General features: G+C 37.8%; 4 protein-coding genes across 7 annotated transcripts; 2 read left to right on the forward strand and 2 right to left on the reverse strand.

Moving 5' to 3' along the window:
- The first annotated feature begins 1,704 nt into the window (after positions 1 to 1,704).
- LOC109177594 (protein RKD5-like) lies at positions 1,705 to 22,708 on the forward strand. Of its 2 annotated transcripts, XM_019326990.1 has the most exons (6): positions 1,705 to 1,968; positions 2,125 to 2,386; positions 3,617 to 3,837; positions 4,638 to 4,846; positions 4,935 to 5,198; positions 22,698 to 22,708. In XM_019326990.1, exons 1-5 carry the CDS (start codon positions 1,905 to 1,907, stop codon positions 5,160 to 5,162), a joined length of 984 nt encoding a protein of 327 aa, XP_019182535.1. In that variant the 5' UTR covers positions 1,705 to 1,904; the 3' UTR covers positions 5,163 to 5,198; positions 22,698 to 22,708. The 2 variants fall into 2 exon arrangements, with proteins under 2 accessions (XP_019182535.1, XP_019182534.1); XM_019326989.1 differs by lacking the exon at positions 22,698 to 22,708 and having other exon boundaries at positions 4,935 to 5,297.
- Positions 6,382 to 9,297, forward strand: LOC109177593 (probable serine/threonine-protein kinase Cx32, chloroplastic). Of its 3 annotated transcripts, none has more exons than XM_019326985.1 (7): positions 6,382 to 6,678; positions 7,329 to 7,609; positions 7,961 to 8,096; positions 8,175 to 8,311; positions 8,428 to 8,551; positions 8,633 to 8,975; positions 9,149 to 9,297. In XM_019326985.1, the coding sequence occupies exons 1-6, from the start codon at positions 6,585 to 6,587 to the stop codon at positions 8,947 to 8,949; spliced, it is 1,089 nt and encodes a 362-aa protein (XP_019182530.1). In that variant the 5' UTR covers positions 6,382 to 6,584; the 3' UTR covers positions 8,950 to 8,975; positions 9,149 to 9,297. The 3 variants fall into 3 exon arrangements, with proteins under 3 accessions (XP_019182530.1, XP_019182531.1, XP_019182529.1); XM_019326986.1 differs by having other exon boundaries at positions 9,119 to 9,189; XM_019326984.1 differs by lacking the exon at positions 9,149 to 9,297 and having other exon boundaries at positions 8,633 to 9,089.
- Positions 8,947 to 15,720, reverse strand: LOC109177587 (phosphoinositide phosphatase SAC6). Its single transcript, XM_019326973.1, has 21 exons — positions 15,224 to 15,720; positions 15,027 to 15,110; positions 14,678 to 14,805; positions 14,450 to 14,541; positions 13,691 to 13,745; positions 13,440 to 13,496; positions 13,329 to 13,362; positions 13,131 to 13,211; positions 12,783 to 12,889; positions 12,296 to 12,382; positions 12,135 to 12,212; positions 11,575 to 11,645; positions 11,396 to 11,494; positions 11,069 to 11,168; positions 10,544 to 10,652; positions 10,361 to 10,433; positions 10,062 to 10,155; positions 9,786 to 9,878; positions 9,545 to 9,611; positions 9,291 to 9,428; positions 8,947 to 9,197 (listed from the first exon to the last, which is right to left on the reverse strand). The coding sequence occupies exons 1-20, from the start codon at positions 15,366 to 15,368 to the stop codon at positions 9,298 to 9,300; spliced, it is 1,785 nt and encodes a 594-aa protein (XP_019182518.1). The 5' UTR covers positions 15,369 to 15,720; the 3' UTR covers positions 8,947 to 9,197; positions 9,291 to 9,297.
- LOC109177589 (catalase isozyme 1) lies at positions 17,803 to 22,600 on the reverse strand. Its single transcript, XM_019326977.1, has 9 exons — positions 22,453 to 22,600; positions 22,069 to 22,165; positions 21,704 to 21,981; positions 20,829 to 21,164; positions 19,632 to 20,072; positions 19,432 to 19,521; positions 18,649 to 18,716; positions 18,409 to 18,502; positions 17,803 to 18,149 (listed from the first exon to the last, which is right to left on the reverse strand). Exons 1-9 carry the CDS (start codon positions 22,465 to 22,467, stop codon positions 18,090 to 18,092), a joined length of 1,479 nt encoding a protein of 492 aa, XP_019182522.1. The 5' UTR covers positions 22,468 to 22,600; the 3' UTR covers positions 17,803 to 18,089.
- Positions 22,709 to 23,365: the final 657 nt, after the last annotated feature.

The raw sequence follows: 23,365 nt of genomic DNA on the forward strand, positions 1-23,365 counted from the left end.
CGTACCTCGGGTTCCGGCGACTGCTCTCGTGCCTCCACCCTTCTTGCTAACTCCTCGATTCTTCTATGCAGCCTCTCGACCAGGGCTGACTCGTCAGGGTGCCGGCGCGGGGCCGGCTGCCGCTCCTCCATGTGTCGTCGTGGAGCTAGTTCATCAACGCGTCGCTTTCCCGCCGAGTGCCGTCGCGGAGCCGGCTCTTCGACGCGTCGCTCCTCCAAGTGTCGACGTAAGGCCGACTCATCAACGTGTTGGCGTGGGGTCGGCTCCTGAGACTCGCCCACCTCCTCTGTGGGTGATCTCTCGGCTTCTCTGTTTTCGTGTTGGCGAGGACCTCTGGTAGAGGATCCCTCGGCCCGTGATCCTAATCTTTGCCGCACGGGCGCCCTTTGTCCCAGTCGTTCTGGTGCAGATTGGGAAGGGCCTAGTTGTCGTCTGGCCGGTGCACTTCTTTGGGTCTCCACCCTTGTTTCCTGGGGCCGCGGCGGGGGCACTTGACCTTGCAGTCCCACCGCCACCTGATTTAGCGCCGCCGTCACTGCTTGCTGAATGACATCGGCAGTCGCCTGGAGGTTCATGACTTGGTTTGCCCCTCCATTGTGGGGTTGGTCTCGGAGGTCTCCTCCATTGTTGAGTTGGTCTCGAAGGTCTCCTCCATTGTTGAGTTGATCTCGAAGGTCCCCGGGCCTCCCGTTGTTGAGATGTTCTCGGAGGTCCCCTCCGTGATTGTTTGTGAGTAGGTCACGGAGGTCACCTGAGGCGTTGCCATTGTTCACGTTGCGAGAACCGTGGGAGCTGCGGGACGCCATTCTTTCAAGGTTGCTGTTGAAAGAGAAAAAGAGTTGTGTTGTAGCCTGCTTGAGTATTGGACTCAGGCTCTCAATGAAAGCACCAATGACGGTAAAAACGTTACCGGTAATAATATTAGAATAACAAATGATGTGACAAAGTAACAATAGACGTAACAATAGTTGTATTGCCTTTTGTCTCAGTATAGAAAGTACAGTGTGTCCTTGTCCAGAGTATTGAACGTGTCCCCTGCTCAGCTGAGGGAAGTTCTATTTATGCTAAGTCCTAACGGTAACAACATGAAGAGACATCTTTGGGGAGCTGAGCTAACGGCAAGAATATGAAGAGTCATGAATGAGGCGTTGAGGCTTTAACTCTCTCTCATCAATGGTGGCATCAAAGGTGACTTCAATGACCATAAATGTGACACCTGTTGGATTCTAACAGTTGGAGTTCTGCCCGTTGGGTTCCCATGTGATGCTGAGTCAGATGCTCATTTGTGATCCGGGTCGGGTGCCAGCCCTATTATCCTGTCAACCACATTACTATGATTGCATTCATTATCATCTTATTTTGCTTATCATTATCTACCATATTTTCTACTCACTTTACTTATTTAAACATAACTTATTTGCTTACACTTTAAAGTTAGACATTATTTACATTATCAAAATTAAAAATTAAATTCTATATAATATTTTAAATTTTAATTGAACTCAATAGATTATTAATTCAAATATTTATACACATGAACCATTTTCATAGATAATTTATTACTGAAGGCAATATTTATTCAATTTTTCTTTTTTCCCCCCACAAATCAAACCGACGTAACAATTTGGGTGTTATCCGATGACATTCTAAAAGTCAAACTGAGAGCAAATAGGTCAAAAACTAGTCACATAGAAGCAGAAGAGAGAGAGAGAGAAAGAGACAATAAATACACTTTCTCTCTCCCTCTCTCGGGGAAGTGACAACTGAGACTCCCTCTCTCATGCAAACCCAAAATCTCCCATAGATTCTCTCCATTTCTTCTCCCCTTTACTCCCCTCTCCCGCATTTCCCTCTTTCACTAAACTCCCCCTTATCTTCTTTATGTATGTAAATCTAAAATCTCCATGGCTCCACCTCAGACTCGCATTCTCCGAGCTCTTGTCGTTTACATCAATTCCATGTACAAAGGTAACGCCTTTTCTTCTCCCTCCCTTCATTAACTGCAAAACCTTGGAAAGGGTCTGCGTCGAAATTCATAAATAACCGAAATCGCTCGCTGCTTTTTTAGTTTTACCAGCTGAATGATTGGTTTTATTCGTTGAATTTGTGTTCTTTTGCGCGCAGAGATGTTCCGGGCGGTGCGTGTTTACCGGATAACCGGAGGGAGTGAAGAAACAGAGGAGAAAGAATACCTGCTCGGCAATCGGAAAGATAAGAGCTTTGGGGAAAATGGAGGGTCCAGAGTGCTAACATTGTACGGATTCGATGTTTCAGAGCAGCGCGCGGGGGTTAACAATGGCGTCTGGAAATGCGTTTATGTGTTCGACTCTCTCCGCACCCAATCTCCGCTTGTTGATTTCTGTGACGAATGGATTCCGATTTCTCAGTAAGCTGAACTGAACTTTTTTTGTGTTGGATTGTTATTGTTTATTAACTTTTTGATGTTCATAGTTTTCTGTTTTTTTGCCTTTATTTGTTTTAATTTGGCTGTGAATTTGAAGTCTGTATGGATAGTAATCACTAATCACAGTGAAGGAAGGGGATAATAGTGTGTGTGTGTGTATATATATATATATAAATATATATGAGCAATGTAATGTTCCTAATGCCAACAAAATAAAAAGCAAGAAACCTAATTGTGTTTGTTTCTATGTTCTTCTTACTCGAAATAAGTATGTAGCTATCTATGATTTGTTGATGGTTGAGTTATTTGTAATGTATAGATGTGTAGCCTTCTCTCATTCTAGTTCGTATGCTACCTTGCATTGCGTGATTAAAATTGTTACTATAGTAGGCCAATCTTGCTCGATTGTCCTAAATCATGTAAGTGATGAGTATAAATTACATAAAGCTCCATTAATGGATGCTTGCTAAGAATTCATATATTTGCATGTTCGATTCGATATTTATGAAGAATGAAGAGATATATATACCTTGCATTGCTAATAAAGGAGGTAGACGGGTAGTTCTCCAAATAGCAAGCAATAGTTATGGATCTATGGTATATCTAAAGGCTTCTTTTGAAGTATCTAATCCGTGTTTATCCACTCTATACCATATTAGCTTGATTATTCAGTGTTGTAAAAATCGACCTATGCGTCCGCCTAGATGCCCCTAGGCTGAGGGGATTTTACCCTTAGGCGGGCATTAGTCGGTTGACTAGGTGGCCTAGGCGCCTGAGTCGGCCAACTCGGGCAAGTTGTTGTTCTTTTTTTTTTTTTCTTGGGTGTGCAATATGTTTTTTTATTATTACTTGCACGCCTAGGCGCCCCTAGGCGCCCGACTAGCGCCTTCTACAACATTGTTCCATATTGCACTCGTGTATATATATATATATATATATATATATATATGACGTCTTTGTTGATTTACATCCTCCCAAATGCTCTGTCAGGTCGGGGTGTGGGGGTCCTTAGGGTTGGGGTTCAACCTTTTGGAAGAATATATGACGTCTTTGTGCATCCTGACGGATTTTCTACAATTTCTTTAGTTTTTGTAATTTGGGGATAAACCCGTTCCAAATCCTTGCTAACTCAAATTCAACTTTAAATTTCGTAGCCTTCATTTCAACTCCATGCTCTAATTTCTGACGCCATTCCTAAATTTTTGTCTCTAGAAATTGTAGATTGGTTTTCCACGATTTGGTTAATGATCTGCATACCATATCAAAGCTTGCTCGGAGTGCGGAAACTACAGATTCAGAGCAAAGTCTCCTCACCGAAGCATGTAGTAGCAAGAATTTTAGTAAGCACCCAATGGAAATGACAACCAGTGTTCGTTTTCTGGATCTAAACTCTATACCAGACTCCGATGCTGACGAGAATAATGGCATATCAGGTAAACTTTGATGTCAGAAAATGCTCGTTAATTTCTGAATCATTTACATCTAAATAGTTTCCCTTATTTGCATATATTATGCAGCGATATGATCTCATGCTGGCATTAGTAAGTACTTGATTTAGAAAAAAGTCGAGAATGATGAGAATTGATGTTTATCTCCTAAATCGTGAAAGTACTTTCCATTGTTTAGAAAGTAGAAACCGATGTTTAAATACCGACCTGCAATATATTGAACTACGAGTTTCTTATCTGCTAGGCTAATTCAAGAGCATTACTAAGTATTGATCTTATGGCATGTTTGGTTCATGGAATAGGTCAGGAATGGAATAACATTCCTTAGAAATTAGAATAGACCTATTCCATTGTTTGGTATGATCATTTTTCATGGGAATAATATTCCTAGGAATGAGCTATTACCTTTGCAAGGGGAATAGCCATTCCTAGGGGGGCCTTGGTATTAGCTATTCCCATGCCTTGGGAATAGCTTTTATTGTTTGCAAATACCATGATTTGCATAACGGTTCTGTAGTGTACACGTTTTAACTGTATGTGAACCAGTGTTGAAAAAGACGCTAGGCGCCCATTTTTTTTTTTATTAACTTTTTTTTTTTTTTTAGGTTATTCGCCAAAACCGACGTCGTTTTGGCAAATAACCTTTAAAAAAAAACCCGGGTTCGGCCGCCTAGATCGCGGAGGAGGCCGATTCCGGCGTTCCTCGACGCGGCCTAGGCGCGATTTTTGCAACATTGATGTGAACGAGGTTAAACATGGGAGATTGTTGGTTATGACTTGTGTAGAACCTAAGAAACGAAGGGCAGCACCCGAAGATATAGCAAGGATTGCTTTGGAAGATCTCGCCAAGTATTTTGACCTACCAATTACCGAAGCTTCAAAAAGCCTGAAAGTCGGGCTTACAGTACTCAAGAAGAAGTGCAGAGAATTCGGTATCCCTCGGTGGCCACACAGAAAGATCAAGTCTCTGGATAGACTCATTAGTAACCTACAGGTCTGTTCTCTTCGGGTTTATACACGTTCACCATTACTCCTGTAATCCGTCTCGTTTTGCAATTCACGAAATGCACGAAAATCTGCAGGAAGAGATGCAGCAGCAACGGGAGGAGGACGAGGCTACAGCCATGGCAGTGTCGAAGAAGAAACGGATGATAGAATTCGAGAAGAAACGGATAGAGAAGAAGCCCTCGATGGACATACGAGAAGAAACCAAGAAGTTTAGACAAGACGTTTTCAAGAGAAAGCACAAAGCCAGAATTCTCGAGAGGGAGAGCCAGAACCGGAATAACGCAACTTTGTCATTATCATAAGATTGATCTTCACTTTTTTTTTCCTTTCATTTTCTTGTGTTTTCTTCTTCTAGTATTTATGGATGTCCTGTTTTGTGCATTTGTTTCATATTTGTGTAGTATGTTTGGATGAATGGATAAGATGTTGAGTTAAAATTTTGATTTTTTAAAAAAGAGTAAGTTTTGTGTAACACCATCTCACTCGAGATCTGTAATACTTTTTAATCAAAACATACTTTGTAAGGACCTACGAAAAGTATTACATTTTAGTTAAAATAATTACAATTTCATGATTTCACACAAGAGCTGCTTTTTAAAAAATCGTTAGCACCAAAAAAAAAAAAAGTTACTGCCCCTTATTAGACGACACAAAAATTGTTAATTTTGGTCATGTTGTGCTAAGGGGTTGGGTTACGAGAGTCTCGAGCTTCTGTTAATAAATGAATTAGTGATATTTGATTATTTGACTTACTGAATATCATAACTCTAATATAATGTAAAATTACTTCGATTGAAAATAATTTTTTTTTTTTTCCCGAAATAATTGGAAGGTGCAAAATGATTGCATATTGCCGGTTTTGAATATTCAAAACCTAATTTATTGAATCCATGTGCGTATTGTATTTAACTTCAAAAGGGACTATTTCGCAAAGGTCAAGGTTGTCCCCGTCGTTGACGTCCAAAAATAAATACCCTGGTCTTTTATTATTTTTATTTGGGAAAAGGGTGAAATAGACTTTGAACTTTAGTTTAAAAGTTAATTAGACTCTTAAACTTTTTAAATGTTCAATTACACCCACTAACAATTCATTTAGGTGCAATGAAGCCCAAAAACAAGTTAATGATTTGTTAGGTCATTAGGGTTCACGCCACCTTTCAACGAAATTTCCAGCAAAAAAAATATGATTGGCGACCAACTGGCGAAATTTCCGACAAAAAAAAGGTGACCGGCGACTGGCAATATCTCTAGCAATCTTAAGATATTGCTTAACAATAAAATCAACATACGAAAACGAACAAATACGTTCCCAATATCACTAGTAATCTTAAGACATTGCTTAACAACAAAACCAACATGCGAAAAGTCCAACGAGTACTAAAAAAAAAGAAACTAAACTCCGTATTTAGCATTTTGTCTTATCATAGAATGATTGTTTTATGAGTTGCAGTTATAAGGATATTTAGTCCTTTTTATTTTACCGCAGAAATGAAATTGCATAAAGAGGAAGTTTCCCGGGAAGAAAAAGGTTCATGACTTTCAAGTTGACTGCTTCCAAGCCTTTCATGTCTACGGTCTACCCTTTTCGTTGTTATTATTATGATTTTTATAAGAACAAATTTGGTTATAATTCAAGAACACCCTCGTCGCCGCTCATGTCGCTGCATTTGATCACTGTTGGGAAGGAAAGATGTTGGAATAGCAGAAGAGTGTGGTGAGGATAAATGGGGAATTGCTTTGGATACAAGAAAACTGCAGATTCTGTTAATCCTAGCACCACTACCCCCCATACCTCTTCACTCAGGCCTTCCACTCCAGGTTTTATTCTTTCTCCTTGCTAAAGTTTATCTCTTTTTGGTGATTTCCTAATTCTGGGTATTCAAAGTTTCATGCTTTTCCATGGTTTCTTGGTTGTTAATTGTATACATGTATAGTTAAGGAAACTTCTGAGATGGTGTGGGTGAAACTCTAGACAAAGGATCATTTTGAGTGAAACTCTAGATAAAGGATTACGAGGAGTTAAACTAATCTAGGTAGGCCAATAAGCAGTTCTCATGGCGAGTTGAACTTGAAATCTTGTGGTTATTAAGTCAACTCTCCAATTAACTTGACTAGAATTGTCCCGAAGTTAGTTTTTCTTTTTTTGGTGATGACCCGCAGTCACTATCTCGAAGGTGCGCACCGGGTAAAACCTGTATTGTGACCCGACTAGGTAAACTAGTCTAGGTTACTCATATCTGACCGGTTTAAACTAAGAAGGCTAATAGGCTGTTCCTATGGAGAGTTGAACGAAATTTTGTGGTTATAAAGCTAACTGTCTGACGAACTCGCTGGAGTTGCCCCCGAAGTTAGCTTTTCTTGAGATGATTGTAGTTTGTAGGCTGTGATTTCAAGAATTTGCATCTTTATTTTTTTGGCAAAATTGAGAGAGAGTAATGGCCTTATATAGTCAATATTTTTGCATATAGGGACTTCAACAAGCTGGCTTTCAACAGTGGGCAGTGACAATACATCTGCAAATGGAGAGATTTTAGCCTCAGCAAATTTGAAAATTTACAGTTTTGCTGATTTGAAGTCTGCTACTAGAAATTTTAAGCCTGATTCAGTGCTGGGCACAGGGGGTTTTGGGACAGTGTTTAAAGGATGGGTTGATGAGAACACGCTTGCACCGTCTAAACATGGCGTTGGAATTACTGTTGCCATCAAGAAAATGAACCCTGAAAGTACACAAGGATTTGAGGAGTGGCAGGTACTACAATTCCCCATTTTCTTCATTCTTACTTCTGTGATGTAATCATAGATCTTTGGTGTCAAAAAGATCCACTTCAAGTAAAATACTTCTGTTCATAGAATATGTTCCTCCGTGACAGATACATTACAGAACATATTTGAGCATAATATATAAAAATATAAATGTGTAGTCTCACTATCAACTGGTTCCACCTATCTGTTTAATGTTCTTAAACCCTTTCTTATGGAATTCTGTCGTTTGTGACATGAAAAACATTTTGTGACAGTTTTGTCTATCCCTTTTCTTTCATTAGCGATTGTTGTTGGATGTTGAGAATGATGGTGTTTAATTATTTGGTCTGGAATGCAGTCTGAAGTAAACTTCTTAGGAAGGCTTTCACATCCTAATGTGGTTAAGTTATTGGGGTACTGTTTTGACGATAACGAACTGCTACTAGTGTATGAGTTTATGCAGAAGGGAAGCTTAGAAAACCATCTTTTCAGAAGTAAGGACTTTCGTTTCACAAAACCCAAACTGATGAATAAAATGGTGGGTGCACTGCTCTAACGGTTTTCCCCTGCAGGAGCTATGGAACCGCTTTCTTGGGAGATACGGCTCAAAGTCGCCATAGGAGCTGCAAAGGCTCTAGCATTTTTGCACACTTTGCCTAGAAAAGTCATTTACAGGGACTTCAAGACCTCCAACATTCTTCTTGACGGGGTATGATTCTGTGAACTCGTTTTTTTACCGTAGACTGCAGGAACGGATATGGTGTTGGCTGCGTGCATATATTTTTTGTTGTTGTCGTGATTCTTTGTGCTGTTTTTGCTTTATAGAATTACAATGCAAAAATCTCGGATTTTGGCTTAGCTAAACTGGGACCTTCTGCTGGAAATTCACACATTACAACCCGAATAATGGGCACATATGGCTATGCTGCACCAGAGTACATTGCAACAGGTAAGACAAAACACGTCCTTCAATTGTTTACTTAATACACCTCCCGGGCATATACAGTGGTGGTCATTTTAAAACGTACAGGCCATCTATATGTGGAAAGCGATGTGTATGGCTTTGGCGTGGTCCTGCTAGAAATGTTGACGGGATTGAGAGCATTTGATGCTCAACGACCCTCGGATAAACAGAACTTGGTGGAATGGGCAAAACCGATGCTGAATCAGAGAAAGAAGCTTAAAACCATAATGGATGCTTGGATGGAAGGACAGTATCATTCCAGGGCGGCCTTACATGCGTCTGAGCTTACGCTCAGATGCATAGATGAAGAACCTAGGAAAAGGCCTTCCATGAAACAAGTTATGGAAACATTGGAACAGATTGAAGCAATGGAGAGGCCCTGAGACTAAATTATGGCCTACTATTACTGGCAAGTTGTTACATACTAGTAGATTCGTTTGCTCATTACTGTAATAATTCAATGCATATGTTGTACATCGTTAAATTCAAATAATTGCATAGAGTATCGCTTGATTTACACTAAGATATTAAAAAAAGTCGATTTGTTTCAGCAGCTGGTTCATTTTTGCCTTTTACTTTCAGCAGCCAGGCCCTTGAGCCATGACACTTCCAGCAGCCAGTTTACTTGTATCTGTTGTTTGTCAAGACGTGATTGGTAACATTGTTCGGTTAAACGAGAGAGATGAAAAGTATGGAGTTAATATGAGTAATGATGCAGCAGAACCTGCAAATCAGCGTCTGGGCTGGTGGAGGCGTGGCCTGTTACAGAAAACGCGGCCATTTGCTTTCACAAATGCAGCTATTCCCATGCTTATGCTTGCCCAGGCCAGTGAATACAGCAGGTTCCAAGGATCATGTCGAACTGCAGAAACAAGCACGAAAGCAAGGTGTTATTTGTTGTTGATGTTGCAGATACATGAGAAATTGTATCAGGATGAATGCTGCTATATTGCTATATTTCCAATCATGAAAACTCACCTTGCCTTAGTGACAAGAGGGCGAAAAAGAACCCAGTGATAATCAGCGCGCAAGCCAGTGGAAATGACTGCAAAGGAGCAAGATTAGTGTTAGGTGAATCTGTGTATGAACTGTGGAAGATCATGGAAATATCAGAAACAGTTGTTTGCTACATTATTTCTGGCAGCTGTTGAAGATGAACCTAATTAAATGTCTGCATGCTGTGATGGGTTTCTGAAAACAACAAATTAAAAGTACTCACAGCAACAGCTTGAAGGCCTGCTCTTTGAGATGCCTTCATAGAGTCGCGGGCAACAGAGACAATGTAATGTCCTTGCAATAAATCAATTGCATCCTTTGGAGTGGAAAAAATTGCAAAGACTATCAGTATACAGATTCATAAAAATACAGACCACAAGTGAAAAAGCCAAACATATTCTTGTATGTATACACTTCTTAACAACTAGATGTACATCTAACTGTATTTAAAGCTATATAGTAGCAGCCATTATGAATGTGCTCCAAATGAACCATGTACCTGTTTTGTACCATCCCGGAAGTTGTTCAAGTAGTAGCGCATCATGGCATTATAGCCATCATCGACGATCCCTTGGAAAGTTCTTTTACCATATCTGCATATCCAACCCTCAATCAGAATTCCAAAGCTTATAGAGTAAATTAGCAAGAAAGCTCATCAGAGACTCCATTAATGATGTGTAGTCGAGTCAAACAGCACATATTGAAAGAACATTAGCTCTAATATTTCCTCACTAAAGAAAGTACAAGCTTGAAGTATGGTTGTTCAAGACTTCTATAGAAAGATACACAATTAGTTACCTGACAAAATCTCCCTTTAAAGCAGGAGTTCCAGAATATTGAGTACTTATATCATCGCCATGATTAGCCCACACTGAAGACAAAATTTAGAGGGTGAAAAGTAAAACAGAAGAATGTGCAACATATAGAAAGCATCTACATACTGGAAAAAAGCATTAGTCACAACAGTAGTCAAGTACTCACAGACTTTGAAGTTCTCATCAAGGTTGGGGTGGGTGCTAATGGTTTCTTCAGCATTAAAAACACCAAGCCTTCTGAGTTGGAATTCCAACAATTTCCTACCAACCATGCTCTGCAAACATGGTTATAGAACTTTTCTTTGAGGAGAGATAGAGAGTCATGATCTTAACCATGAAAATATCTTGGAATTTCAACTACATATATCAAGTGAACCAGAAGAATATCTCAAAGATGACAGAAGGTGCCCCCCCAAGGATTCAATATCATATATAAATAGAATAGTGTAAATGTGATTACATATTAACCTCCAAAGTGAAGTTCAGTCAACGAAATGTAGGGTGTATGCTTAACTTGAGGGAACACTTGGAAGTGCAAGAATAAGATATTGATTGTGGAGAAACATATATGGAAATCAGTTTGTGAGTCAAGTAAATAATAATAATAACAATACTCACATATCAGTATATCACCTTCTGTATTTTGCCATCATAAAAGATGATATCGTGTTTTTCAAAGGAGAAAACATACCTGACTGACATTTGTTCGATCTAAGCAATCTATGCAATTAGTCCTCACAATTCCAAGTTGCGCCTCAAGTTTCTCAGCTTTTTCATTCAGTAGAAAGTACCTTAACATAAAAATAAACATACACGTCAATATAGCAAGGGCCTCTGGCTATATAAAATCAAGAAGCTCCAGAGAAGGATCTGCTTTACATGCATACTCTAGCATATATAGTCCGTTGAATAGTTAAGATCATATATTGGTGATCTGCACTAAGGCTTCTACGGGCTTGGAAATGATAAATATTTTTTCAGATATGCACATTAGTTTCTATATGAGAAGAGTATGTACCTGTTTTTGGTGAGGAAACTCTCGATTTGATCATAAAGTATGGAGAGGTTCTCAAAATGAACATGTCCACATATGTGATGAAAATCAAAGTGCAAGTATCTACAAAGATTGTATGGTATTAGCATGGATTGCTGCAAGTTACTTCATACAATTAAACTCTCATTAGAAAGATGTCCTACTTCACATCATCACTAGCAAGATGCTGCATTGCACCACTGAACTTTTCACTTAAGCGTCCCTCTGCTCCATGCTGTTACACAATTGAAAAAAGGCAGACAACTAAATCAAATCATTCTATTTTTCTGGAGAGAAACAATAAAGCTTAAATGTAGTCTGCATTTTCAAGTATCAGTGACATGTTCCATTCATTTAATCATTTTCCAAGTGAACTGCCTTCTGTTTTCCTTGATCTGTTATACAGATTTATCATTCTGATGGAGTAAAAGTCGTATTGCATTTCCTTGAGGTTGAACAACTGTAACATTTTCTGTTTTCCCCACTCAAATACTGCATCATCTTCTTCTGTTCCTAAATATCAATACAATGACTGAATGGAAAATGACTAAGCATGATCAAGAACACACTTAAACCTCATGTAATTATACCAGATGAAAGTTTGATGTGTATGGACATACTATTGATCATCTAGATAGTTCTACTACTCTCCACTAAAAAAGTGAAACCAGGCCAAACATATTGGCAAAGCTAATAGCAAGAGTAAGAGATTATAATTATGTACCGTATTGACAAGATCAATGACTATCACATTTCCATATTTCTTTCTCAGATCAAAAAAGTGCCGCTCAATCACTCGAGGCTGCATGTGTTATATAAAATAAATTACTAAGACGAAGAGGTGACTAATGAGTAAAAATTAAGAGACAACATTCTGCTACTCACTACTTCCTCTTGTCTGACTGTCTCAAACTTGGGCTTATATGTTAAATCAACAATCTGATCCCACAGTAAAGGGATTGACCCTCGGATCTACAAAAGGAAATCCAAAGAGTAGAGTCACATGTAATAATGTGAGATTATTAATAGATTCAACAAACTATGAACTATGCATGCAATTTTAGAAAAATTAACCAGCAATAAACTTTTTCACTGAATTATCTGTTAAAGAACAAGCCTATAATCCATATGGACAGAACTAATGCAAGTTCAAGCGGCATAGGACTAGATAATTTAGCACCTTATAGTTAAACATACGTTGTTTCAAATTTCTAGCTGCTGATACAGTCATACACTCATACAGCAGAAAGATTGCCACATCACAATTTCAATATACAAACATACTGGACCATGCTCTTTTTATAACAGGAAGCTTGCAACTTATGATAAGTCCAACTTGAAAGCTGTTGCATTTTCAATAGAGAAAGTCTACCTGGACAAACGATGCTGTGAATCCATTAATTTGCATGATTTGTTCACTTTCCACAAAATTTGCGACATATCCATCAGAATCAGCCCCTCTTCTCCAAAGCCGCGTGCCTAAATTAATGGTTCATATAGGAAATCAAGACTGTATCTTTACTGAACAATAATTCCAATCATGTGATTGAAGTATAAATAATTTGCCAATGGCTACTTTGTGAAAGCAGATGTCTCACTTTCTATCATTTTCAGCCTAGTGAATATGTATCATAGCTCATTGGTGTTATCACTTTCATCATTTATTTATATTTTAAAGGCAGGGAGAATAATTAAAAATAAATTTTAGGCTCTTAAATACCAGTTCTTCTATTGCACCTTCGTGCAATCAGTGTAATATCAATAATGTCTTTTCCAATGGCTGCTTGAAAGTTGTTAAAACCTGATGGTAAGTTAAGGCATAACTTTGAACAGAATACATGACAACCCACCATACTGAACAGTGACAGAAATATAAGGCTATATAAAGAACCAAAACTTAATTAGAAAACATGGATACTGCCCTGGACAACAGGTAGCAAGAAGGGGTCGAGCTGCAAAAGAAATATGGTGTATTCAGTGAGTTATAGATATAGATGGGGATTTGGTGCATTTAAGGGAATGATTTGACCTTGCTATCTATAAGAGCCTCCATTATATAGTTGTTCCAAATAAACCGAGGGTCTGCCTGTGATACACCAAAGACGAATTTGGAATTGAATATCACAATATCAAGGTTTCAGGTGAAATCTCATCAATGCCATCAAGCAAAGCGGCCAAGGATCAAATAGATACATGGCAATAGAAATAATGCTGCCTACTTCACAAAATTGAATGACATAGTTTAAGGAATCAAAACTATGTGACAGCAAAAAGGCTAACCTGTCTCCAAAGAGGAAGCATTTTAGATTCACCCAAATCATATAATCGCTGAGCACTGCAATACAAATTGCAAGTTTCTGACTGTAATGAAAATAGCACATACAGGTATTGTCCAACAAATACTTAAACATCACAACAGTCCTACTAAATAACAAGTAGAAGAGCTACAAAAATAGAATTATTGAAAGGAGTCAACATAATTATTTATTATTCTTTCTTTTCAGTTATTCTTACAAATGATAACTAAGTACACCTGCAAATTAAACAAAGAATGAGATAAGGGTTTGCTCTCCAAGCCTTGGCTCCCTTTTATCCACCATAACTAGACATCAAATAGTATTAAGATGAATATAAAAAAGAATGTGTCACATCACATGACTATGCAGAAGAAATTAATGTAATCACTAATTTCTTAAGAATTCTACATGAGCTAGAGCACAGGTCAGATATGCAGATGCTTAGCTCAATTATCAAAGGTACAACAACTTTCAGGGAGTGAACACTTTTCCCAAATAACCTGGCAAAACATTGCTAGTTTCAGGTGAAACAAATTTGTCCACGTATAAAGCTTCATGAAAATCAAAATCGTTGTTCTTAATTCATCATCAGTTCAAAGATACTCATAAATCACTCTCATGCATTAGTATGTAACTCTAGATAGATATACATAAATCTTTCAAGTGGCATAAGCTAACAAAAATTTAAAGAACAAGGAAAAAGTGATGCCTTATAAGTTATAAATATCAAAGCAATAGTCACCTCAGTGTTATATTGACATCATAAGAGAAGTACAGGCCATGAGTCTTTTCTGCAACATTTAGCAGTGAAATAAATTCTGCCTCCATCTTTTTCTGCCAAAAATTGAAAGCCAATATCAGAACACAGGATAGGCACCATTATAAGAAGCTTCAAGACAACTAAGGATAGGCACCATTCTAAGAAGCTTCAAGACAACAAGAGTAGTTGAAAGGAGTAGTAGAAACCAACCTGTTCCATAGGAGAGTTCTTGAGAGAATGATCACAAGGTAAAACCTTCAACGATGTGACTTTATAAATAGGATGCCCAATGTAAGAACCAACACATTCGCGTTCTGTTATAACTATTAAGTACGATCCTGAAACCATTCAAAGGTGCAATGCAGTAAGATTTCAAGCTGTAACAATCTCAAATACTTCTTTCATTTTATGTTTATCAAATTACCTTTTCTTCTCTTACAAATATAAATACAAACACAAAGAGTACAAAGAATAATAAGTCCACTATCAGAAACCTATATCCATTAAATGGAAACTGTATATATTTATTGATTTTATATACTGAACATGACTGACTTGCCTGCAACAAGCTTCACCATACCAACAATTCCAAAGATTTTCTTAATTTTAGGAACACGGAGCGAACTGCACTGCGGTATTTCATCTAAAGAAGCAAAAGTGCAGGTAAGATACATAATTAGGTTGATGAAAACAAATTAAAAGCTAGGAAAATATCAAATATCAAATACAATATAGTATTAGCAGTAAGCAGCAAACCGATTAAATTCATAGACGCATCTGCCCTGCTGATCGCCAAACGCGAACCGGAAGATCCATCGGAAGGCTCAATAACGTATTGATCTGGGAACTCCCAGAGCCGCATCTTTGAATACAACTTCGGTGCATGATCTGACTTCTCCATCGTTACGAGAACTCGATTGATCGATCGATCGCTCGCCGCTGGAACTCTAAACACAATAGAAGTAGATTGGTAAACTGTGCTCTTCACATCTCATATTCAAGGCGGAATTTGAGGCATGAATGACGCGTATAATCATTCAAAGCAACAAGCAAGTACAGATTATTGGGGATTGGATTGTGATGTATGCACAGTAAAACTCAGAAAACGGCGGAGAATGTAGTGCAACGCCCACTGGTATACTATTTTTTGGGGGGAAAGACTCCAACGGCATTGAATGAAGGAAGGAGCAGACCCGCAAACACCGCCTACTATTAACGGAAATACCCAACTCCTACCACACATCTCGCACACTCATCACACTACCTATGTGTTTTTTTTGTTTTTTATTTTTATTTTTATTTTTTTTAATAAGTTGGATTTGCCAAAGATTTTTGAATCAATTAGATAAACCTGTGCGAGCAACAAAATACTTAAATACTAATACTAATATAGGTTATGTTTGGCAAACCTAACTGAAAAGGTAGCTGAAAGCTTAAAAGTTATAAGATAGGAACTGATAAATGAAGAGTTGTTAAGCTAGTTGTTATGCTTTAAAGTGTTTAGTAAAATTAGTTGTTTGATAAACTGATAAATGTAAAAAAACTAAAAATGACATCTTCATAAAATTTAAATTAGTTTGTTTACATATTAAAATTTAACATTTTGCCTTCAAAAAAATTAACATTTTAAAATAAAACTATTAGCATAATCACGATCTAGCATCTCATAACATCTTCATCCTATTCATAATACATATTAGATAATCAATCTTAAAATAATAATAATAATTAGGAAAAAGGGTCAAATAGGCCCTCAAACATTTGTTAAAGAGTCACTTAGCCCCTCCAACTTTTTAAAGGTGCAATTACACTCATAAACAATGCATTTTGATGCAATGAAGCCCAAATACAGGTAAATGACCTGCTAGCATACGTCATTGAAGATCTGACAATTTTTTGACGTATTCCGACGTATTTTACGGCAAAAAATGACCGGCGACCGTCGAAAGGTCACCGGTGACAAACTCCGATGACCACTGTGGTCACCTTCTCGCCGGAAAAGGCAACCCAGATTTGGGTTGCCTTCTCCGGTCGAGAAGGCCACCATTACCCACCATTGTGGTGGCCATCTCCGGGGAGAAGGTGACCACAGTGGTCACCGGAGTCCGCAATCGCCGGTTACTTTTTTGCTTGAAAATTCGCCGAAAAATACGTCAGAAAATAGTCGGATCTTCGATGACCTATGATAGCAGGTCATTTACCTGTATTTAGACTTCATTGCATCAAAATGCATTGTTTATGGGTGTAATTTCACCTTTAAAAAGTTTAAGGGGTTAATTGACTCTTTAGCAAATGTTGGTGGGCTTATTTGACCCTTTTCCCTAATAATAATAATAATAATAATAATAATAAAGGATAAAGGTGCGGATAAAGGATTTGTCATTTCTTTAAAATGTTTAATAATAATAATAAATGATTTGTAGTGAAAATTGCAGATAAAGGAGAAGTAAAGAGTTTTAATTGGGTTGGACTTCCATTTGAAAGATTATGAGTTCAAGCCTCAGTGGAGGCGTTATTGGTTCTTTGTGTTTCAGTAGGTTGAGAAAGTATATGAACAGATACTACAATGTAATAGAGCCAGTAACTTTCAAAAAAAAAAAAAAAAAAAAAAAAAGAGTTTTAATTGGGAAGGGCAAATGATATTGTTTCTTTAAAATAATAAGGATAAAAATGAAAAAAAAAAAAAAAAGTTAAGAAGTTACTAGCTTATTTTGAAACGCTGCTACCTAAGGTAGTGTTCCAAAATAAGCTCTTATTTTAAGAACTACAAGCTTATTTTGTGAACATTACCAAACAGAGCTTATAACGTATTAGTAGCTTAGAATAAGTTATAAGCTCCTAAATAAGCTATGTCCAACAGAGCCATAATGTTATTCTACTATTTATACAAAAATGTACAAAATAAATTGTCAAATAAGTCATTAAACTTATTGAAATATTTTTCTAATTGAATTATCAAACAAGTAAAATACGTGCAATTGAAATAATTTTGTAATTTTTCGTCATTGTTACATGGTATGTACTGAGGGTTGCATTTTTCACTGTCATGTTAATTGGGATGACAAATTGAAATGTATTCAAATCAAATTGCACTTAAATAATTTTTTTTAAAAAAACATTCAATTACACATATTATACTTGTTTAATTATTTAATTGGCATGTTTTCTAATTTTTCGTTGTTACATGGTATGTACTGATAATTACATTTTTCTCTGGCATGTTTTTTTTTTTTAAATGACATCTAACATATCCCTTTGAAACTAATTTGGATTTGACCAAGTTACGGTAGCAGAGTATAAGATACGGAGTAACAAACTTCTTTCTTGGAGAAATATTGAAAGAAAAACTGCAGAAGAAAGGTGTATATATGTTTGTGTGGTTACTGAGGAACTAAGGAAGTATTTGCAGTGGGGACTTCCATATTATAATTCAACACTCTTATTACACAAAACTCAACATCATATCATATCATCATCATTGTATTCAAGCAAAAAAGAAAACCCAAAAATATATATGTATGTGTCCTTGTAATGTGATGGACGGCCTGGATTACAGACAGATTAGCTAGCAGCTAAAATCAAGAATCAGAAGATCAGAGATCAACCCCCTTCAACAGCTTCTTCACATGTTTGGCCTCATGTTCAGCCTGGAAGCAATCTTCTGTCCCAAGGATTTATCAGCCTGCATACACAACCACAACAACATAGCATCAATGAATCTTGTTTTCACCCATTAAGATTGTTGAGCATATAACTATTAATGTGCAATCCAACTATCAGCTTAGGCTTTTAGTTGAGATAGTACACATGCTTCAATTTAGTATCAGTGCCAAACTGAAAGTCATAGGTTCGAATCTCTACGTCACCCAATAAGTGGTCTAGTTTTTACTTCTGATGGATATGATATATTATATGAAGAGTAGGTAAGGATGGATACAGACCTGAGACCAGTACGAGATCCAAATACTGCGAATCTCATAAGTAATTCTTGGATCAGACAAGGCATCAACCCAGCGGCAGATAAACCTCTCCTGCCTGAACAAGAAGACATGACAGACAGACAAGGTTAATTAAACAACGTGCAATAATGGGTTCTTAGTATTACATTAACCAGCAGAAATTCTTAATGGATATGGAGGAAGTACAGTAGAGAATATATATATATATATATATATACATACCTGTCTGGTGAGAATGAACGGTATCTCTCCCCAGGTTGCTTGAAATTGTTCTCCTTCCCAATCACACACTGTCACAGGAAACATATTTATCAAGAAACAAGAATTATCGTAATCTATTTGCATGATTTTTGCCCACAAGACCAAATTCCATCACCCTCAAGGCCAAATTGACACCCTAGTTCAATAAGATAGTGGTGTGTAAATTACTGAATTATAATAATTTAACAGTCCACTAGGTGGGATGACAACAATTATACCATGGACGGGGTCCACCTTACAAGGTGGACTCAGGTTCAAAATACACAAATGTTCACAATTTGAATCGTGAACATTTAGTATGTAAAATTGTGAACTTTAATATATAAATTGTGTATTTCTGGATTCGGGTCCATCTTGCAAGGTGGATCCAAGTCCAAATAATATTTTGTCGTGGGATGACTAGTTGTTTGGTGCTCCTACGGAGCCCATCATAATAAGTGTTGCAAATTATATCGTGAATCCGGGTTCACCTTCCGGTTCAGAAACTAAACACTAATATGTTAAAAAATTATTAATATTCAAAAATTAGATACTATATGTTGGCACTACAACATTCACTTTGTTACATGTTTGTCGTTCAGAAACTCAAAAATTAATATGCATAAACTAGACAGTATATGTTCATAAACTCAAAGTTTAATACTGCTATTGTTTTGGACGAGGACCCACATTATAAGATGGACCGTTATCCACATATATAACTATATATTGAATCAACAAGAATTTTAGTAGTACATTACATACCTTCTCACGTTTGCCAGTGCAGACTGCAGCAGGAGTTGGGTACCTCTCAGCGTGCCTCACAGGATCATACCTCGAAGGGAAGTAATCAATCTGAAACCAATTCAAATCACAACAAAATTAAACACTGCAAAATGGGCATTCATATAAACATACATTCTTGATTATCCTGCAAACAATATAATGCAAGAACTGAAGCTCACCTCTTCGTCTCTGTGCATGAAGTTCATGGACCCATCATAGTGATTGTTGTGCATGGAACACTTGGGAGCATTCGCCGGCAGCTGCAGATAGTTGGGGCCGAGCCGGTACCTCTGGGTATCGGAATAGGAGAAGATCCGAGTCTGCAGCAGCTTATCGTCGGAATAATAGATTCCGGGCACCACAATCGACGGGCAAAATGCCAGCTGCTCGTTCTCGTTGAAGAAATTATCAATGTTCTTGTTCAAAACCAGGCGACCCACCGGCTGCAACGGCACCAGATCCTCCGGCCAGGTCTTGGTCACGTCGAGCGGGTCAAAATCGAAGTTGTCTTCGAAGTCAGGGTCGATGGTCTGAATGAAAAGCTTCCACTCCGGGTAGTTTCCGGCGGCGATGGAGTCGTACAGATCCTGAGTGGCGTGGCTGTGGTTCGCGCCGCCCACCTGTAAACACATAAATATCACCCATAAAAAGCATATTAAATGCACAATTCACACATGTTTCAATTTGATATCATAATTAATTGAGAAAATTATGATTCACTATTTAGAGCCTATTAAAAAGTATTCCCATATGAGGAATGTGTTAAGGATATAATAACAAAAATCGGGTTAGATACTCACCTAAGCACCCCAAGGTCGAACAATTTTTAGTCTAGGCAGCTTTTAGTCAACCGAATTGGACGCCTAACTAGACTGAGTCAATGACAAATTTGAATGAGTGGTTTTTTAGCATGTTTAACTACTTTTCTTTTATATTTCTACAGTCATGTACTCAATTAACCATCTAACATATGCAATTAACTAGTTTGGAAAAGTGAAGACCATATACGAAAATTACATGACTGCCTAGGCACCCCGAGCGTCCGACTAGTGCCTAACGTGTTCTGTAATATTATATAATATACAGTATTATAAAAATCAACTTAAGCTACCGCTTAGGTGCTAAGCGCTCTGGGCCGATGCAAAAATGGAGGTAGGCCATTGTTAGTCGGCCAACTCTACTCCAAACGTGGTCGAGTCAGGTGAAACTTTTTTTTTTAATTGGTGTTGAGGGGATTTTTATTTTTATTTTTTTTTCAATTAGGCGGTCGCCTAGCGTCTTCGTGCCCTATTAGGGCCTAATGCCTTCTAGAATATTGATTTAAAATAATATATAAATATAAATGTACAATCTAACTATGAGTTTATGATTTTGACCTTTATGGCTTCGTCTTCGAGCAAGGACTTGACCCCGCAGGTGGGTTTCCAGTGGAACTTGACGTAGTGGGACTTGCCGGCCTTGTTGATGAGAGTGTAGGTGTTGACGCCGGAGCCTTCCATGTGGCGGTAGTCCTGAGGAATGCCGATATCGTCGAAGAGGAAAGTGAACATGTGGAGGCTTTCTGGGTGGTGGGAGAAGAAGTCCAGGACTCTCCAGTTTTCTTGGATGTGGGATTTCGGGTTGGGCTTCAGCGCGTGAACCATGTCCGGGAACTTCATCCCGTCCCGGATGAAGAACACCGGAAAATTGTTCCCCACCATGTCAAAGTTTCCCTGAAACAATATTCATAATGAAATAATCCACTAATTTATATGATTAAAAGGTATATATATTAAAGAGTTTTTTGCACTTTTGGTCCCACAATTATAGTCTCATTAATAATTTTGATTCACAACTTTTAAAACTTATAGAATTGGTCCACGACTATGACTTTCTTAGTAAATTTGGTCCTTCCGGCGCATTTCCGATCCCATTCAATTTTTGCTGAAAAATTTTACTCCCCATTTTAATATGGGTAATATTGTCTTTTCTATCTCGCAAACTAATGACATAAATAAATAAATTATTAACTAATGACCTAAATAAATAAAAAAATAATTTATTTATTTATGTTAAAATTTCTTGACAAAATTGAACGAAAAATGCACTGGAAATCTGGAATGACCAAATTTGCTAAGAAAGTCATAGTAGTGGACTAATTCTATAAGTTTTAAAAGTCGTGAATCAAAGTTGTTAGTGACACCATAGTTGTGGGACCAAAAGTGCAAAAAAGTCTATATTAAATGAATTGAAGTTTGTATTATATTGTTACCTCTCTAGTGTAGAATTTGACGGCAAAACCACGAGGGTCTCTGAGGGTTTCAGGGCTGCCCCTCTCATGAATGACGGTGGAGAATCGGAGGATGATCGGCGTCTGGACGCCGGGGGCGCGGAGGAAGTCGGCGCAGGTGAGGTGAGTTATGTCATGGGTGACTTCAAAGAAGCCTTTGGCGCTAGCTCCCCGCGCGTGCACCACACGCTCCGGGATGCGTTCCCTGTCGAAATTCGAGAGTTTCTCCACCAAATGGTAGTCTTCCAGCAGTATCGGACCTGCAGATTGATCAACCAAAAACTCTTTAACATAAAGTACACATACAAAAACCGACTTTCAATCGCATATTTAACAGAACTACTTGCCTCTAGACCCAACCGTGAGGGAAGAGTTATTGTTCCACACCGGAGCCCCGGAATTGGTGGTGAAGAAAGGGGAGTTGTAGGCACTGGATGGCCGGTTCTGAAACCAAGACGCTTGTAAAAATCTCAACAGGTTAAATTATATATATATATATACTAAAAAGTTATACCCAGGCTAGTTGAGTAAACCTAATTGTTATATAATAATCTGCAAACTACACTAAAAGACCTGTGCAACGGGCTCGACCAAAAGGTTCCAACATTACGAGATCAAAAGTGCAAATTAAACAAGGTAGCTAGAACTACCCCATGCATGCATGCGGGGGGGGGGTGGAGTTCTATACAACCAAAACATATACATACATTGCATACACACTATGAGTATACCTTGTAAGGATCCATGAGTGGTAGTTGCAGGGAGGAATTGAGGAAGAAGATGAATGCTAGGATAAGCAGAGGAGGGAGTGGTAGTGGAGCTTCTTATATTTTTCAATTTGGTTGGCTTTCTCTTTTCCGGTTATCTGGTTAATTGGCCAACTGTCCAACTTCCGACCACAAAAATATACATTCCCACCCTGTAACTTCTCACCACAAAAAATAAGAAAAAGTACTGATAAAAGTCTAGGAAGAAGGTGACTGTTTGGTATTATATATGCTAGCTGGATGGTTATGTGCATATGAAAATTGAGACTGGGAATATTGGAAGTAATATTATATTATTATATACTAGTATTTTCACCCGTGCATTTTATATTGATGATCAGTATTATATTGGTGTATTTTAGAGAGATTGTTCCAATTAAGTTAGTTGGCTAGTTGATTTAGTAACTACAAGGTTTCAATTAAGTTGGACTCTAGATGTGACGGTATATTGGCCTTTTTGGTTTAAGCTAGTCGATTACATATAATTTAAGCCGTTTTACTTCTAATCTCGACATCTTTTGAGTAGTGATTGTGAGGTTTCCTTATTATCTAAAAACACACTTAGACTGATTTATCTCATTGTGATCATTGTCAGTTAAGGTCACAAGGCGAACTTCACTCAAATTTTATGACAAATCCAAATCTATCATACCTATAAGCATTGGTGCTTTTTGTACCATAAATAATAATAATATAGACTTTTTGTATATCTTGCACCAGTACCTTTCCACACCATACACTTTTTCATAAATAATTATTATTTTATTTTTTGTGTCTGGTAAAACTTATATCCGTGGATTTTTGTCGTAATATTATTAGAAAATTGTGACTTGTGAGGGCTGCATCTAGCCGGTATACGTGGCCTTGTACTGTTCGC

The sequence above is a fragment of the Ipomoea nil genome, unplaced genomic scaffold (assembly GCF_001879475.1).
Source record: "Ipomoea nil cultivar Tokyo-kokei standard unplaced genomic scaffold, Asagao_1.1 scaffold0805, whole genome shotgun sequence".
In the NCBI taxonomy this organism is placed as follows: domain Eukaryota; kingdom Viridiplantae; phylum Streptophyta; class Magnoliopsida; order Solanales; family Convolvulaceae; genus Ipomoea; species Ipomoea nil.